General features: G+C 43.0%; 1 protein-coding gene across 3 annotated transcripts in view; it reads right to left on the bottom strand.

Moving 5' to 3' along the window:
- Positions 1–3218: 3218 nt before the first annotated feature.
- The window catches only part of agla (amylo-alpha-1, 6-glucosidase, 4-alpha-glucanotransferase a), a 40489-nt gene continuing 27106 nt past the window's right edge, over positions 3219–16601 (bottom strand). For 2 of the 3 annotated variants that reach the window (XM_037786955.1, XM_037786956.1), the window contains exons 16-35: positions 15322–15477; positions 14965–15115; positions 14709–14833; positions 14512–14624; positions 12696–12830; positions 12275–12405; positions 10609–10745; positions 9828–9961; positions 9535–9710; positions 9202–9304; positions 8920–9043; positions 8245–8346; positions 7923–8034; positions 7657–7792; positions 7242–7354; positions 6885–7096; positions 5308–5405; positions 5048–5135; positions 4328–4461; positions 3219–3454 (exon numbers count right to left, since the gene is read on the bottom strand). In XM_037786955.1, the coding sequence (XP_037642883.1) occupies positions 3337–3454; positions 4328–4461; positions 5048–5135; positions 5308–5405; positions 6885–7096; positions 7242–7354; positions 7657–7792; positions 7923–8034; positions 8245–8346; positions 8920–9043; positions 9202–9304; positions 9535–9710; positions 9828–9961; positions 10609–10745; positions 12275–12405; positions 12696–12830; positions 14512–14624; positions 14709–14833; positions 14965–15115; positions 15322–15477 (2598 nt within the window). In that variant the 3' untranslated portion in view covers positions 3219–3336. Of the gene's footprint in view, positions 3455–4327; positions 4462–4533; positions 4742–5047; positions 5136–5307; positions 5406–6884; positions 7097–7241; positions 7355–7656; positions 7793–7922; positions 8035–8244; positions 8347–8919; positions 9044–9201; positions 9305–9534; positions 9711–9827; positions 9962–10608; positions 10746–12274; positions 12406–12695; positions 12831–14511; positions 14625–14708; positions 14834–14964; positions 15116–15321; positions 15478–16601 lie in introns of those variants that run through there. The other variant, XM_037786957.1, reaches the window with a different exon arrangement.

Below are 16601 nucleotides of genomic sequence, written 5' to 3'. Positions count from 1 at the left end.
GTTTGTAGTTGGCAAAATAAACCTGATTGTGATTCTGATAGGGTTTAATAAGTGCTTCGTACTGTTCTACATGACTAGACTGCAGGATTGTAGAGACATGATGTCACTTTGTTAAAACAGTTGATTATCCTCCACGTATTAAATCAGCCGTTGCACCAGCAACTGTCGGTTCTCCATCGGCACTGCTGGCCAACAACAGAAGCAATACATTCAATAATAATAATAACAGGCAACTGTTCTTTATTGTGATTAGTTTTATTATTTTTTATTTCAATGAATATAATCCCTTCCTTTCATTTTACGTTTCAACAAAGAAACAGTATATCCCACATTCAGCAGGATATGGTAGTACCAGTCCACCGCTGCCTTTGCCAGACAACAGCGGGGCACACATACTGTAGCTCCAGAGAGCCGGGAGGAGAGAGAACAAGCGGGCGGGTGGATAGTGCCAATATCTTACATATTGAAATTGGATGATCCGGTGTTCTATACACCAGGTGGCACTGTTCCAGGCACTGTTCCAGGCACTGAGGGGCCAATTCACAAAGAATGGATCGCGGCCGCTGACAGCACCATGAATCGAGCGTCACAGTAACCGCCAGCTTCCCTGTCTCGAGGTCCGATAAAAGATAATGATATTACAGCGCAACCACGCCCGTAAAGTTTTGCAGCTGAGTGCAAAGTAAATGTGGCAAAGTTTAATGTGCTTGAGACCAAATGCGTCGGTTGTGAGGGATGAGAGTCGTCCCGAGCCTGAAGCTCGTCGGGACCCGACGATTCGGGTCGGACTCGGTCGCGCTCATTTAACCTATATACGCCTCTGTGCTGCAGAGCACACATGACCCCCCCTTATGTGCCCCAGTTACAACCAACTCTCTGAAGATGCTAATAATTTGACTTATTATTGACATGTCCAACTGGTAAGAGGCCCCGGGGGCAGACCCAGAACACGCTGGAGAGATTATATATCTGGTCTGGTCTGGGAACGCCTCGGGGTCCCCCAGGAAGAGCTGGAAAACATTGCTGGGGAGAGGGACGTCCCTGCTTAACCTGCTGACCCCCGCGACCCGGCCCCGGATAAGCGGAAGAGAATGGATGGATGGATGGATGGAAGTAGCACTGAAGCATGGAGACGCTGTTTGCTTTGCAGTGCAGTTAGAGGTGCATTTCACCCTTTACAGGTGCTTTGAGAATTACACATTTTGTCCTATTTGCACAGGTTTAGCAGCTACAAAAGCCGCACAATCCTTTTTGTGAATTTGTGGATTTCAAATGAGTCCATTTAGGCTAGAGAGTAGTAGGTGATATGTTGTTTTAAAACACAAGGCTTAAAGACAGAACAATTAACAGCAGTTACACCGGACAAACATATCCAAGTGTTGAGATACACACAGTGACCTTTGTTAGCGTGTCTTAAAGCTACTTACACAGGAAGAGTTGGCTCATATCGTGTACTTCCTGTTGTGTTCCTGCTGGTGTGGAATCTACAGCTATAAGACAGCCACCAGCAGAGAGCTACAGCGTGGTTACACTGGAGGAAACTGCTTTAGAAACACAAACCAATGCTCATGCACATGTTTGGACATTAATACACAGTTGAATGATAGAACATTTACTACATCATAAGGCTGGTAGGGAAAGTGTGGTGGAATGGGGATTCTATGTTTATTCTATGTTATGTGTATAAAGGCATCAGGTGGAGGGTTTGGTACTGTATGCTTTATGGAAGAGGGCCTTTACAGGTGTTTAGGTCTCTTGTTTGGACAGGATACATGAGGATAGGTTGAGCTGTAACAGTCAGGAGGTTGACAGGTTATAAATGCTAAATAAAAGCACCTGCTCAGGCAGCAACACGAGTGTGTTCTGCTCTTCTTTGTTAGACAACTGGCAGTAGGGTCAAAGTGTTTCAGTGTATAACGACATATTACAACACGTTCTCACTCCCAACATGTCAAATACAGCAGCTTAATCAGCTGCCATACGCTTCAAATGATGACGCTAGACTGTTTCTACTTTTCTGCTCTTTACACGCATACACTGTCTTTTCAAAATAAACTTCTGTTCACAGGAAACAACTTGGTTAGGTTTAGGAAAAGAGTCATAGTTTGACGCGTAGGGCCACTGACCAAGCTGCCGTATTTGATGACTGGGGAGTGAGAACGGGCTGGATATTAAGTACATATCAACACCAAAGAGCTGGGTTCAGTTTAATTTAATTCATTCAAAATATTACACAATATTTATTATTGTTTTTTTAAAGATTGAATGTAATAACTATATATACTAGGGCTGTCAATCGATTAAAATATGTAATTGTGAATAATCGCATGATTGTCAATGATTAATCACATTCAAATTGTAGGGAGATTTGTCAAGTATTTAATCCTCTTATCAACATGGGAGTGGGCAAATATGCTGCTTTATGCAAATGTATGTATATATTTATTATTGGAAATAGATTAACAACACAAAATAGAACCCATTTTTATTCACATACAGTATCTGGAGGTCAGAGGTCAAGGGACCCCTTTGAAGATGACCATGAGCGTTATGTGGTTACATGGTTGGTACCGATAGATAAAAATCGCAAGTTGCAGAAATTAGTTGCGTTAAACGAGCATTAAACGAGTGTTAAAACAAATTTGCGTTAACTTTGACAGCCCTAAAATATATATATATATATATATATTTATATATATATATATATATATATGAGGAGTTGCTACTGGTTTTTAATAATGGCTCAACCTGGCAGTATGCTGCATGTATGTCGCCGGGGACAGACAGTAAAAATGAGCTTTCTACAGTTTTTAGTCAAGAGGATTAAAAGGTCAAATTAAATGTGTTTAAACGAGCAGACATTCCCAGTTAAGTCGTCCCCACAGTCTTTCTCTAAGGGACGTGACTGCAGCTACAGACCCCACTCTGACCACAGGAAATGATGTCAGAGGTCCACTGGGAGACCTGGTCATCGACAGACTGAGGGTACAAACACACAGGGAGCGGTGAGCTCCTGTTCATTTCAATGAGAGGCAGCCAATCATTCATGAGGAGCCTCAGAGGATAGCTAGAGGCAGCCAGAGCACTGTGACCCCAAAGAAGAGGAAGATCACCCCTCAGATTATGTCTACTGGAAATAAATGTAGTTTTGAAGCCAATCAGACGATGTGAACAGTGAACAGTGGGATGGACAGCTCAGTGGTTCTGTGTGTTTCTACTCAAAGCTAGCTCCGTGTTTCAAAGTGACCTCCTTCTTCTTCAGCCCAGGGATTCTGCTTCACACCAGGGGCTGGGTGGGGTGGTGGGGTGGTGGGGGGAGGTGGGGGGGGGGGGCATTTAGAGGTCGTAGAGGATCTCCAGCACAGTGGCCAGAGACCAGGCTTGGGTCTCACAGCTGAACGGGCAGCACTGGCCATTCTCATTGGTCAGCTCTGGCAGGCCCTTCCATGGAGACCTGAGGAGGCAGAGGGAGGGGGGGGGGTCAGAGCTGACAATCCACTAACAATGAAAAATAAAATGATTCATTAAACATTACAAAATATATATATATATATATACTGTGCCTTCCATTCTTTCTGTATGCCTTTTGAAATTCTCTTAATGCTACAGCGCGTGACAAACTAAGACATTCACATAATGTGAGCTGCTTCAGCAACATTCACAATATACATATCAGCTTGTTTTTATTACTCCCTTCCCTTGGAAGGAAGTTTTGTTTTCACCGGCGCTGGTTTGTTTGTCTGTCTGTCTGTTAGCAGGATTACGCCAAAAGTTTGCGATGGATTTGAATGAATGTTTTGGAGGGGTGGAGTGTGGCACAATGAACAATCCCTTAGATTTTGGTGGCGATCCGGATCATGATCCAGATTCAGGAATTTTTTTAAGGATTCCGATCAGCCTGAGCATTAAGACCACAGGGTATAACACATGCGCAGTGTAACTGATAACGCGTTGATGAACACGTTGATGAACGCGTTGATGAGCGCGTTGATGAGCGCGTTGATGAACGCGTTGATGACGCGTGGCCCCGCCTCCTTCTGAGAGCAGAGAGATACGTGTGTGGATGTGTGGTGGGACTCCGAGGTATGCCGGGAGCTGCTGTCCGTCCGCGGTGAGAAAGAAAAAAGTGGTAGATGACGGATGAGAGACAACGTAGTGTAACGTTGTATACCTTGGTGGAGGTATGCGCTCTCTCTGAGTGAGATTTGAAAATGTGTAAAAAGAAGTTACAGGGGGGTGAGAAAGATGTTGGATCATAGTGCTGACATGTCATCTGCCATGATTTTATGATGTGAAACAAAGCAAAGCAGAAACAGTCGTACTGTACCTCTCCAGGTGGGTGTAATGTCGGGACAGAACATTTTTCACCAGGGTGACTGTTTTAGAGTACGTTTCTTCTCCCAGCTTCTTGGCAAAGTAGAGTTTAGCACGCAGGAAGTAGCCTACCGGCCACAGCCACTCCTACACACACACACACACACACACACACACACACACACACACACACACACACACACACGCACACACACACACACACACACACACACAATATTAAAATTGTGCTGCAGCACCATTAAGAGGAAACATCCTGTCACAACCTGATTTACATGTCGGGGAAAAGTTCTCCAAACACTTGAGTTGAAGTGAGGATGAGTAGCTTTGCTCTCTGTCTCTTGTTAATGGCGTCTGTGTGAGCTGAGCTTCCTGCTGCACACTGTACTATTCTAGCCAATGGACTCAACTGCAAAAACAAAACATTCATTTCAAAATATGTTGTTATAAAACGCCCTAAATCAGCCCTGATACAGAGAAAGTGACTAACATGTCACAGTGTATTTTGTCTATAGTTGTAGACTGAAACGTTAATGAATGAATAGCTGCCTGTGTGCTAGAGTTGAAGATGTATGGCTGCTTCTTCAGTTCCCTGATCCTGATGTCTATCATTTTCAATACAATGACAATAGAATGAGTGGTCGGTTAGCGCTGCAGCTCTATAAGCAGCAGTGTTTCTCTTATTGAACTGCAGTACAGGCTGAGCCACACTCACCGGTCCTTGGTGGTAGTTGAAGCCTTTTGTCAGGTTGTAGTTGTCGTTGTCCAGAGCGTTGTCATAGACACCGCAGTACACCATGTCACTAGGACGACACAAATACAATCCGTCAGTATGAGACTGAAAGAAGAGAAACTAGTAATCCTCCCACTAAACGTGTCATGATCACATTTACAAGCAGGGATGAATACAGTAGATCTCCCACATGGCTAAAAACATCCATGTGTGTGTTGTGAGTGTATGAAGGTATATATTACTCAGGGTCAAGTGTCTTCATTCCCAGTGGTCCCAGTAGTTTCTTCTCAGCCACCTCCAGAGCCTTCCAGGCTCTCTCCACTGTGAACAGCTCTGGAGACTTTAAACACAGAAGATCACGTCAACCAGCCAATCACAACTCAGCGATCTAATCACTCAACAGACCTATCAGCTAACTAGAAGAGTGAACTCCCCTCACAAACAAAGAACAGTTGAATCTTCCATTCCGGCTCCCATACAGTCAAGATGGAGGCAAAGAAAACAAAAACAGGGATTTATTCATCTCATATCGTGCCTAACTTTAGTGGATCATTACATATCGGGTATGGAATTAATCTGCAGATGCTCCGGTTCAAAATGAGACCAGACTTTTCTATGGATGTCAGTTTTTGAGCCACAACAGAGGCCAGAATGTGGCCTGCAACAGACGAGGTAAGGCCTGGTTTTTAGCCTAGCTGATGACTGGAGAGACCTTTTGCTGATGAAGCAGTTGTTGATCACTTACGCCCCCTACAGGCGGGTTAAGAGGGGTGAGGAGTGAAATAAGTAAAGGGATAATGTACAGCGAGTCGGTCATTGTTGTGAAAGAATCCCTGACAGGGCGATGCTGCACCCAGACGCGAAGCGGAGGGGTCTCTCATCGCCCTGAAGGGATTCTTTTCTCATTTTCTAGGTTACAATACAACCTGTTCACACATTGGCAATAAAAAACGATTTAAAATGTTTTTATACGTGTAAAAACTTACATACAGTCCCTTTAATGTCATACTGTACACCATAACTTGAGCAGAATCGACTAGTTACAAACAAGTGTTTTTGTTGAGTTGCCTCTTCGTGAAGACTCTGAATGACTTTAGTTCCCTCTAGTAAGCAGTGTTCCAGTGTGTGTGTGTGTGTGTGTGTGTGTGTGTGTGTGTCCGGGGAGTTTATTGTGAAGGGTGGAACAGAAAAGGTGAAGCGGAGATGTGCTGTCTTTGACAAGGTCTTGCCGTCTTGGTGCAGACTGAGTCTCCGTGTTATTATCATAAAGTACTGGAGCAACTTAACCCCTCGGCGACACAAGCTAAAAAAAGCTGTCTGAATGTAATCTAAGAACAGGAGGAAGAACTGATGTCTGTTCTTCATTCTTTTTAAACGTCACTCAGCATTTGATGTCAGGAATATGATCTATTTTTAGATTTGTTTCCAGTGAGATATTAATGACTTTATATGGTAACTTTGCTGTTGGAAACATTACTGTTGCTGCTCTAGAAAACAACCTTTAGTCTAGTTATATTCAAAACATTTGATTCTAATCCGGTTCTGAATGTAAAGCCATCCAGGCTGACGTAAGCATAGCTAACATGCACATTTCAATATTTGTTTATTTAACGCAAGTCATATCGGCAGGATGTCTGTTGATTGGATAGAAATTTAAACAGGTTTACAAAGTGACTTTGCGTTATGAAATTTATATTCATAGTCTTTGAACCTTTAGCGAGCCGCTCAAATGGGAGAAACTGCGAGCTACTTGTTGGAGACACCTGAGTTACACATCAATTCAGAGAAGTGGCTGCAGGTTTCAGCTGCGTCTGCTTACCACCACCATGGCAATAGTGAAGTTGGGTCTCAGCTGGTAGTCACACCAGGGGCTGGAGGCTCCATAGCTGTCCTTGTAGATGCCTTTTTTGTGCACCAGATCAGGGTGCTTCTCATTGGGGTCATTTGGGTCGCCAGACACCCAGTAACCTGCTTCAAAGGACTGCTGGAGCTGCTGGTTCCACTGGGAGTACGAGATGAACACTTCTTTACCTGGAACACAACGAACGGAAAGTGTTTGTTACACACGGCTGCTGTAATTCAGAACGAGTGCAGGAGATGTTTCTTTTATCTGAAAATACAAATAAAACGTGTGTGTGTGTGTGTGTGTGTGTGTGTGTGTGTGGGTGTAAATTACCATCTCTGTGTACTTTGGCTCCATCATAAGGGAACAGTCCTTCGGCATGGAGCTCCACGACCCAGCGAACAGCTGACTTACTGAGACCGACTATCTCCACCGCCGCTCCATCTCTGCACACAAAAGGAGTTACAGAAAACAAATTCACTTCAATTATTTGATTTATTTAGTTTATAAAACATCGGAAAATAGTGAAAAACCAACGTACACAATTACGTTGATGTAAAACTGAGGAAAACACCTCACATTTGATCAAAATCTGATGCAAAGTGCAAAGAGAACTTACCTTTTTCTAACTGGCTTTCCTAAAAAAACCTGTGAGGGATTTGTTTTGTGAAGACAGCTGCTACTGAGGGTGGGTGTTTGTGTGTGTGTGTGTGTGTGTGTGTGTGTGTGTGATCAGTTAGTGTGTTACCTTGGGGTAGCAGGCATGCCTTTGTTCTTCGCTCTCTCGCTCTCTCCCATTTTGTCCATCCATGTGCCACAGTTAAAGCGGTTTCCTCCAGTCACAAAACCTGTGGCCGGATCCACCTTAGTGACCACGTTGAACCCTGGAGAGGAGAGGAAGAGCTCAGAAACACTGGTGTTGGTACTGAAGGTACCATGTGTACATTATCTTTTACTTGTATTATTTGTACGTAGTATAGTTTAAACAACACACACACTCTCTCTCTGTCCTACCTTCATCTTTCATGTGCATGTCTATCTTGGGTCCAGCGTTTCTCTCTCTGAAAGAAATTCCCTCTAGGTGGCGCTGCAGAGCCTCCTGGATCACATCATACAGAGGCTGCTCCTACACACACACATGAATATATACGGTACATGTGAAGTTGCACATTACTGTGGTGCTGGTTGAGTAACTGTTTGATTGGAATTTGTGTGTGTGTGTGTGTGTGTGTGTAGGATTTGGACATCTTTAACTTTGGTGACTCCTAGTGGTAGCGCATGCTGCTAACCTCTATCTGTGTGTGTGTGTGTGTGTGTGTGTTTAAGTTGTACATACCACCTCTCCAGGTGTCTTGGGTTCACAGTCATCAGTAGGGTACATGCGTGTGACGGGGCAGCGAAGGATTTCCTGCCCTTGAGGAACGTGGGTAGCATAGTCCTGAACAAAAGCACATAGTAATTACTTAGAAGTCAGTAATAAAGTACATCATTAAAACATATTAGATCATACATTTATGTAACGATGCATTATCTGTTTATTTGAATAATGAGGTTAAAGGTATAATATGTACGAATTTTCTGAAAAAAAACGTTACCTCCCTCTTTACATCTATTTTCCCATGACTGTGTATGTTAAGATAAGATAAGATCAGATATTTCTTTATTAGTCCCGCAGTGGGGAAATTTGCAGTGTAGAGCAGCAAAGGGGATAGTGCAAAAAACAAGATGCATCACCTAACACAGTGTAACAAAATAAGAACCATTTAAATAGAAGGAAGTATAAAAATAGCAGCAGTATATACAGTATTGACAATAAACAGACTATTAACAAAATTGCACAAGTGGAAAAATTATATTGCACAGTGAGAATTAAATGAAATTCCACCTGAAAACATTTGCACAGTATGAATTACACCTGTGTAGTAATGATATTGCACTGTCAGTATACAGTATAGTGCAGTTGTTGTCAGTTTTTGGTGTGTAAGTATAAGTGGTTACAGTGTCCTCCTACCTGGATGCACTGCAGCCACCACCACACAGCATCACGACAGTTGAATCTAGCACAGCGACCCTCGCCCAGCAGGTTGGGGATCAAACCGTGACGCAACGTTCCCGCAAAGGCCAGGATGATGTTACTATGGAGACCACGAGACAGAACGGTTAATTGTAGAGTTTAGTTACAGAAGGGCAGATACATGTGTTAATGTAACCCAGAATACCACAACTACTAATTTACTCAAAATGTCTCATCAGAAACAATGGAGGTGATACACACACACACATGCATACGTACCGAGCCTCGGTGTGTCTCCCGGTGAGCAGCATCAGTCCTCTGAGAGCGATGAAAGTATCTCTGCCCCAGCAACGGAAAATCCCAGCGGAGAAATGAGGAAGACCTAAAGAATGTATATCAGTTAAATCAGCCATCTACATACTGTATATATGTATATTATAATGATTTAATTTAATCTTCATCTCACACTCCTGATGATTGAAAAAAACATGAAATGGTCAATTCATTGTTAAAGTTTTAATTTCACTTTTGTAAAAGATTCTTTCGGTTTATTTTGTTGTAAATTTTATCCACAGAGAGAGAGACGCCATTAAGCGTCTGTTGCTAGGCTACCTGCAGCCAATGAGACACAGCACTGCTCCTTCTGGCCTGTGATTGGACTGACACGGTAGGGAACGTCCTCGAGTTTCGTAGAAAGGGGAGGGAGGGCGGGCAAGTGTCCGACGCCACACATCTGAACTGAACCCAGCGCCAGGTAGCGAACAAAGCTGGAGCCGTTCTGGATGAAACTGTTTGGACGAGGAGATGGAAAAATGTCACTTAACTGCAACAAATCAGTCATATCGAATTCATAGTTTTAGACTTTTCATTTTAGATCTCAACAATGTAATTTCCATAATTCCTACCTGGACATGAGTTTGTTAGATGCGTCCAGGGCTGTAGTGTAGGTTGAAACCAGGATGGCATCAAAGTAACAGGGGATGAGGTAGCGTGGGATGTGTTTCAGGTAGGCAAACATAGCTCCCAACCACTGACCCACCTGCAGACACACAATGTTACAATGTTACAGAATCGGCTTCAGGACTGCGGACACTTATCATAGTGAAGAAGCCAACACACACTTACAGGTTACAGGTTCTCTATATGATATTCAGAGCATTAATAAAGCAGCAAACAGTGTTTGCTATGTAAAGATATAGAGGAGTAATGTCTACCTGAGCAGAGAATGAAGTCTCTCTCCCTCCGTGTGTGTTGGAATCAGAGCTTCACTGAGCTTTGTTTATGTAGCTGGGAAGGCCAGGCATGCCTTTTAGTGCATGTGGGCGTGCCCCAGTGGCTAGATCGCCGTTCTGCACTGTCCTTATGAGGCGGTTACAGCTGATAACACCGCCTGACCCACAGTGGCATCGCAGAAGCGTAGCACCCACCCGCTAATCCCCTCCCCCCCCTCCCCCCCCCCCCCCAGGTTAGTGCTGTTAGCACCATTAGCTTTGAGCACTGTTAGCTGTGAGCCGCCAGCTCAGCCATCTCCATGTCGAGAGCCGTGTGAAGGCAATCCTTTAATCATAGATATGCTCTGAATTTCGCATTTAACATTTAAACCACACACATTTAACAAATAAAACAAAAAAAAAAGTATTTTTGTAATTTAGGTGACGTGGCCCTTTAAGGCTGTAAAAGCCTCACCTGTGCCAGTGGTTCCTCTCTGCGTATCAGTCTGTTGGAGACAAAGTCGATCAGCCAGTCCCCTTGTCTGAGGTTAGCACACACAGGATGGCCCAGGTCATTGTTGGGACGGATTTCAGCCAGCACTGAAATCAGACCTGCACAGGCACAACAACAACAACTACATTCACACTCCTGTCACAGTAGGCCAGTGATGTGAGAAATACCAGGGTCAAATATCAGTGTGAAAGCTAAACACGACTGCCAAGAGGTTTTGGTCATACTTACTACCATACTGGTGTGAAGTGAAAAACTAAAAACACCAGTGTGTACAGTTGGTTCTTTTGTTGTTGTTAATGCATGTGTAAAGAAACTGAGCGAGTGATTGTTGTAAGTTATCATCCTTTATCTTTGCTGCATGTTCAGCATAATCCCAGAGCAAGTGTCAGGATCTAATGCTCAAACTACTAATCTAAATACTCATTCACACAACGATGGCTATGCCTTCGGGAGCAGTTTGGGGTTCAGTGTGTTGCTCAAGGACGCATCGACATGTGACCGGAGGAGCCGGGGATCGAACCACTGACCTTCCGATTGGTGGACGATCTGCTCTACCCTCTGAGCCACAGCCGAAAATCACTGCAGCTATGGGTAACTTTGATATTTTTCAACCTGGACCCCATCTTCCCATTTTTTTTATGTTGAAGTGACTAATGGGGACAATTTTGAAATGAGTCCAGTATTGTGAGAGTGCTGCAGCTGCCGGGCTGCAAGGGCAATTGTGCAGTATCAGTCCACTAAAATGTGCTTGTTTTTGCCACTGACAGGCTCAGGCTGTTATTATTATAAGTGTATAACAACATTATGGAAAGAGTCCTACAAAGAAGGAGGAGAGGAGGAGGCTCGTTCTGAAGACAACGGTGGATGCGAGTGAGAGTTGGAGAGAGGAGAGCTGAGAAGAGTCTGTTGTGTTGGAGACCAGTACAGAAAACGTAGCATTTCGATAATTTTGATAATGTGGTTCAGGTCTTTGAATTTGATGGCGGCCCGTATTTATTTGAGCTGGAGTATACAGATGAAGAGCTCCTACAAATTGAAGAGCGGACGAGGAGAGAGAGAGAGAGGCAACAGGCAGAGGAGGGTGAACCAGCTGCTGTAAGGCCTCGGAGCTCAGGAGACTGGTGGTGTTCCTGTGGGTTCCTTCTGCCCACAGAGGAAGAATGCTTTTAAGAGTGGGACCTGTTGCTGCCGGATATTCAGATTTCACAACGAGACTGCTCTTTGAGCGAGACTTGGTTACCCACAATAACAAACTGACCGGATCAAGTGAAAGGAAAGAAAAAGGTTTGATTTTTTCTGTAGGGTCCTTTCCATAATGTAGTCAGATACTTATAATAACAACCTGAGCCTGTCAGTGGTAAAAACAAGAAGTTTTAGTGGCAATAATGTTACATTGACGCTGCACAATTGCCCTCGCAGCTTGTTTAGCAGCTGCCGGTTACAGCGTTCTCTATCAATACTGGACCAGTTTCAAAATTGTCCCCATTAGACACTTAGGGTCCAGGTTGAAAATACCAAAGTAACCCTTCAACACTGCTACAAAGCTGCATAGAATGTTGTAATTGTCTTTCCTTAGCACTTAGTTTGTTTCAATATACCTAATGAACTAGAAACTGTGTTTAACTACCTTGTAGTCCAGCGTATTTGAAGCTCTCCCATCCTGGAATACTGTAGCAGCCTCCACCATCTTCTTGTTCTTCTGCGTCGCAGCGGAACAGCAGGACATTCAGGTCTGCTAACGTCAGCTTGGACATCAGCCTGTGAAACACACACAGCTTTCAAATAAACAGTTCAGAATGGATGTGCGGCTTTACCAAATGAGATACTGTACATGCAGGTGCTGCTTTTTCATATCATCATCTATCATCTGTTTTATTCCTCACAGTATGTATCATATACAGCTTATATATATATATATATATGTGTATATATATATAAACATATTTATATATACATATATATATATATATATATACACATATATATGTGTATATATATAAATATATATACACATATATATATTCTGTGTCTTCTGAGATTGTACTCACTGTGCCAGGGGTTTCTGCAGTGCTTCTGGTGGGTTATCATCTACTGCACTGCCTCTCCTATATTTTGGGCTGAACTGTGTCAGATAATACCTCAACACCCCCACCAACTTCTGGGCCTTGGGGTCCAAACTAACCCTGTGAGGAAGAGAAAGAGTCACAGAAAACGTTGTGACTAACAACTGATCCAAATGTACAATGCTAATAAATGACCTTTAGTTAAACCATGGAGAGGATGATAACGTGCCTTGTAGAGTTGCCTCCGATTAGGCCTGAAATGGATCAGGTATCGGCGAGTACGGGAGTGTGTGCACCGATCCGATAACACGCTATCATATCATTTATCAGCTCATTTATGCTACACAGGAACAACAACAGCAACAACGTGTCGCTCGCTACCTGATCCGTACATCATCGATTTCGGACGCAGCGATCGTTTTTTCCTGGAGCTGATGATGGAAGTAGCTAACGAGTGAGCCGTCTCGCTTCTTTCTCTTCTCTGTTGAGATCTGCACATGCACAGTACTGATCAGGCAGGTGCTCGCAGAGCGTGTAACGTTAGCCAGAGCTTTCAAAATGTCAGCAATGTGTCAATATTTTACAGTCAAGACTAGAGTTGGGTCAATTCCCGGTTTTGCCGGTCCGGTCCGGTGCACAAGCTTACACCGGTTTGACTTCATGGCTAACCTGTTGAACCGGCATTTGTCATTATGACACGTTCTGGCAAATGAAAAAGTAGCCGACATCAGCAACCTTTGCTGACGACGTCACGGTGTTAAATCCAGCTTGCATTGCATTAGTGATAAGCAATATGTGATTAACATTATGTTTGTGTATAAACGGACTAATGGAACCACTGTCGCAGTTTTCGACATAACACCGGCAACATGACAGAGATCAAATTTCAGTAGAGGAGGGAGGGGGAAGGGGCGCACTACGCACATTGTGTTTTTTTACTAGAAAGTTCTTGTGTTTTTTGGGGTGACGAGACAAGACGGGTTTCCGTCAGTGTACTGCAAGCCTGGCGGCCCATAACGTTAACGAGCGTGCAGTCGAGAGGGACGAAGCGAGCGTGTGACGGTGAATGAAGTTAACACTGACGTTATAAGTGTGAACATAGCAGTGCAGTGTGTGTACAGTTTAGACTGTCGGTGCTACAACTCCTCAAGACCCAAACCAAGTTCCTGTGTCTTGCTGACTACCTGCTGATTAAAGTGAAGCCCTGAAGCTAACGACAACAACGGCCCAGGCTCACTTAAGGTGGGCTGTTAAGGTGGACCAGCTACTCTCAGTTTGTGACAAGCGGCTGCTGAGTTTAGTGCGACACCTGGTGGTAAAATTTTGTATACCGGTCCGGAGTTGTGGCTTAATATCAAACTGGTTTGAAAACGTTTACACCGGCCCAACTCTAGTCAAGACTGTCAAACTAGATAATAAAAGAAAGTTCTATGTCATTCATTCTCTGAATGCATTTGTTCATGTTTTACAATGGGTTTAACCTGAGTTAGGCGATACAACAAAGATAGTCATCATATCACATCCACACAGGGTCAGTAGTATACAGCTGTTAAATAATAATAATAATAAAATATATTTTGTTTTTAATGCACTGGTATCTGATCGGAACTCCGTATCGGCCGATACGGTAAGTTCAGATAAGTTCAGGTATCGGGAAGGAAAGAATGGTATTGGAACAACTTGCGATGTTTCTTCAACGCTGATGCAAATACAGTACTGGTTTCACTTTGTGCTGAGGTTTTGTGTCGGTGTGTGTGTGTGTGTGTGTGTGTGTGTGTGTGTGTGTGTGTGTGTGGTTTACCTGAAGGCGATGACGCTGCCAGGTGTCAACTTCTGAAAGGTGATCTCCTGCACAAACTCTGATCGATCTTTAGATATCACTCCAGCTTGCTTCACCACTGTACTCTCCTGTAACTATATAGATATATATATATATAGATATTATAATTATTTTATTGGTATGCTCATTTATTTAAAAATGATCATCGCAATATTTACCGATATATGCTCCTTTATTTCCACAGTGTATTCTGGCATGCCGTTGATGTGTTTGTCATCCTTCTTATAACTCCCAGCAGGCCTTTCCACTGTCCTCGCCTCCAGTACCACTTCCTCTATCTTCCCTGGAGAGAGAGAGAGACACAGAGAGAGAGAGAGAGAGATATTCTCAGCATTGGGAAGATTTGTTGGAAGCCTGATATTTAGAAATACATGTTTGATTTCTAATATAACGGTGATGATGTTATCGTCATACCAGGTATGAACATGGGTGGGACGTTGGTGTCGTACTGGTGGGTTTTGGGGTTCCAGAAGGCTGTCCTGCACACCGTCACCACAGACTGGTGTGTGCTGGGACAGTGTCGAGTAACTGCAACAATATCCGCATCAACCTGGTCTACAAACACCTGGAGAGGAAAAAGATTAGAGATTCAACTTGGACACGCTAAGTGATCTCTATGAAAGGTAGTGAGGAGACACAGCAATAATCAGCACCAAAGATGGAGCTATTAAAACTGCTTCCTTTTTTTTTTACTTAAAAACCTTAAACAGATTGCAGAGCGAGTTAATGTGTCATTATATCAAACACACATGCACAAGTACATTATGGTACCTGTGAGAATCCCTGGAAAACCAGTTCCTGGTGCAGCTTGTTGAGTGCCAGTTTCCCAGCTATGATGCCAGTCTGGGGTCCAACCTCACCAGTGGAAGTGGGGGGCGCTGACGGGTTCCACTTGGGGTAAAAACGCTCCTCCTTCACCACAGAGATCTACACACACACACACACACACAGTCTGTTAATCTACTGATACTACAATATCTGTTCCAGTTTGAGCGAGTTGCGCAGGTGTGTGTTGTGTCCAGTATAGATGCTAGGTACTGCATGTAGACGATAGATTATATCAGCCCATATACAGCACACTATTACTCAGTGCTGGGGAACGGTTTCTGAGTTCAGTTCAAATTCATTTCAGTTTATAATAATAATAACAACATATGAATTAATATTTGTTTTCAACTCTTCTCTGAGTGAAAACCCACAGAATGAAGCTAAAATCCACTCAAATGTATACAAACAAAAAGCAATCTGGCTAATGTTATTTTTCCCACATTGGGAAGTTCGCTGTGTTATACGGCTGCTATTTCTGAGAAAGTGTGAATACCTGCACGGTAACATTCTTGGAAAAGTCCTATCAAGGAAAATATCTCTTTCCCCGGTGATTACTATTGTTGGGGGCCCTGACTGATCTGAATCTTCCCTCCAAGAGGATAAGGGTTTTTTCTTAACCTGGCCATCACTGATGCCAATAGATGTATCACATCTAAGTGGAATCATGAGGATCCCCCCAATATTACTCAGTGGATTAATGAGGTAAATTAATGTGCTCCCTTGGAAAAAATAACCTATGCTATAAGAGGTAGCCCACCGTTTTTCTATAGGATATGGGATACATGGATCACTTATATAGAATATACTTAACCTGCTTTCTATGGTATTTACATAATTACTATTTTCTATGTGCTGTTTTTTTTTACACTTAATTAACTAATTAATTAATTAATTAATTAGTTTATTTATTTAAGGTTTCTATCTTACTACCATGAATTATATTATTGTAGTACTTATTACCTTTAATTTTAACTAGTTAATTAAATTATTTTTAAAATTATTTTTATTTTATTTTTTTCTGTAACTTTACCTCTCGGGGTGGGAAGAAGGCTGGACCTGTCTCTGTGTGGAAGTGGGAAGCGATGTGTATGTGTGTGTATATATGTATGTACACATTAAATGTTAAATGTAAGACATCATTTTTTGTATTATGGCACCGGTGTTATGTTTTGTTATGTTTGTTACGCTATGTTTGAAAAAAAGGAATAAAAAAGAAAACCTGC

The sequence above is a fragment of the Sebastes umbrosus genome, chromosome 12, assembly GCF_015220745.1.
Source record: "Sebastes umbrosus isolate fSebUmb1 chromosome 12, fSebUmb1.pri, whole genome shotgun sequence".
Classification (NCBI taxonomy): Eukaryota; Metazoa; Chordata; class Actinopteri; order Perciformes; family Sebastidae; genus Sebastes; species Sebastes umbrosus.
The sequence above is the reverse complement of the archived record's forward strand: the minus strand, read 5'-3'. Positions and strand labels throughout refer to the sequence as shown.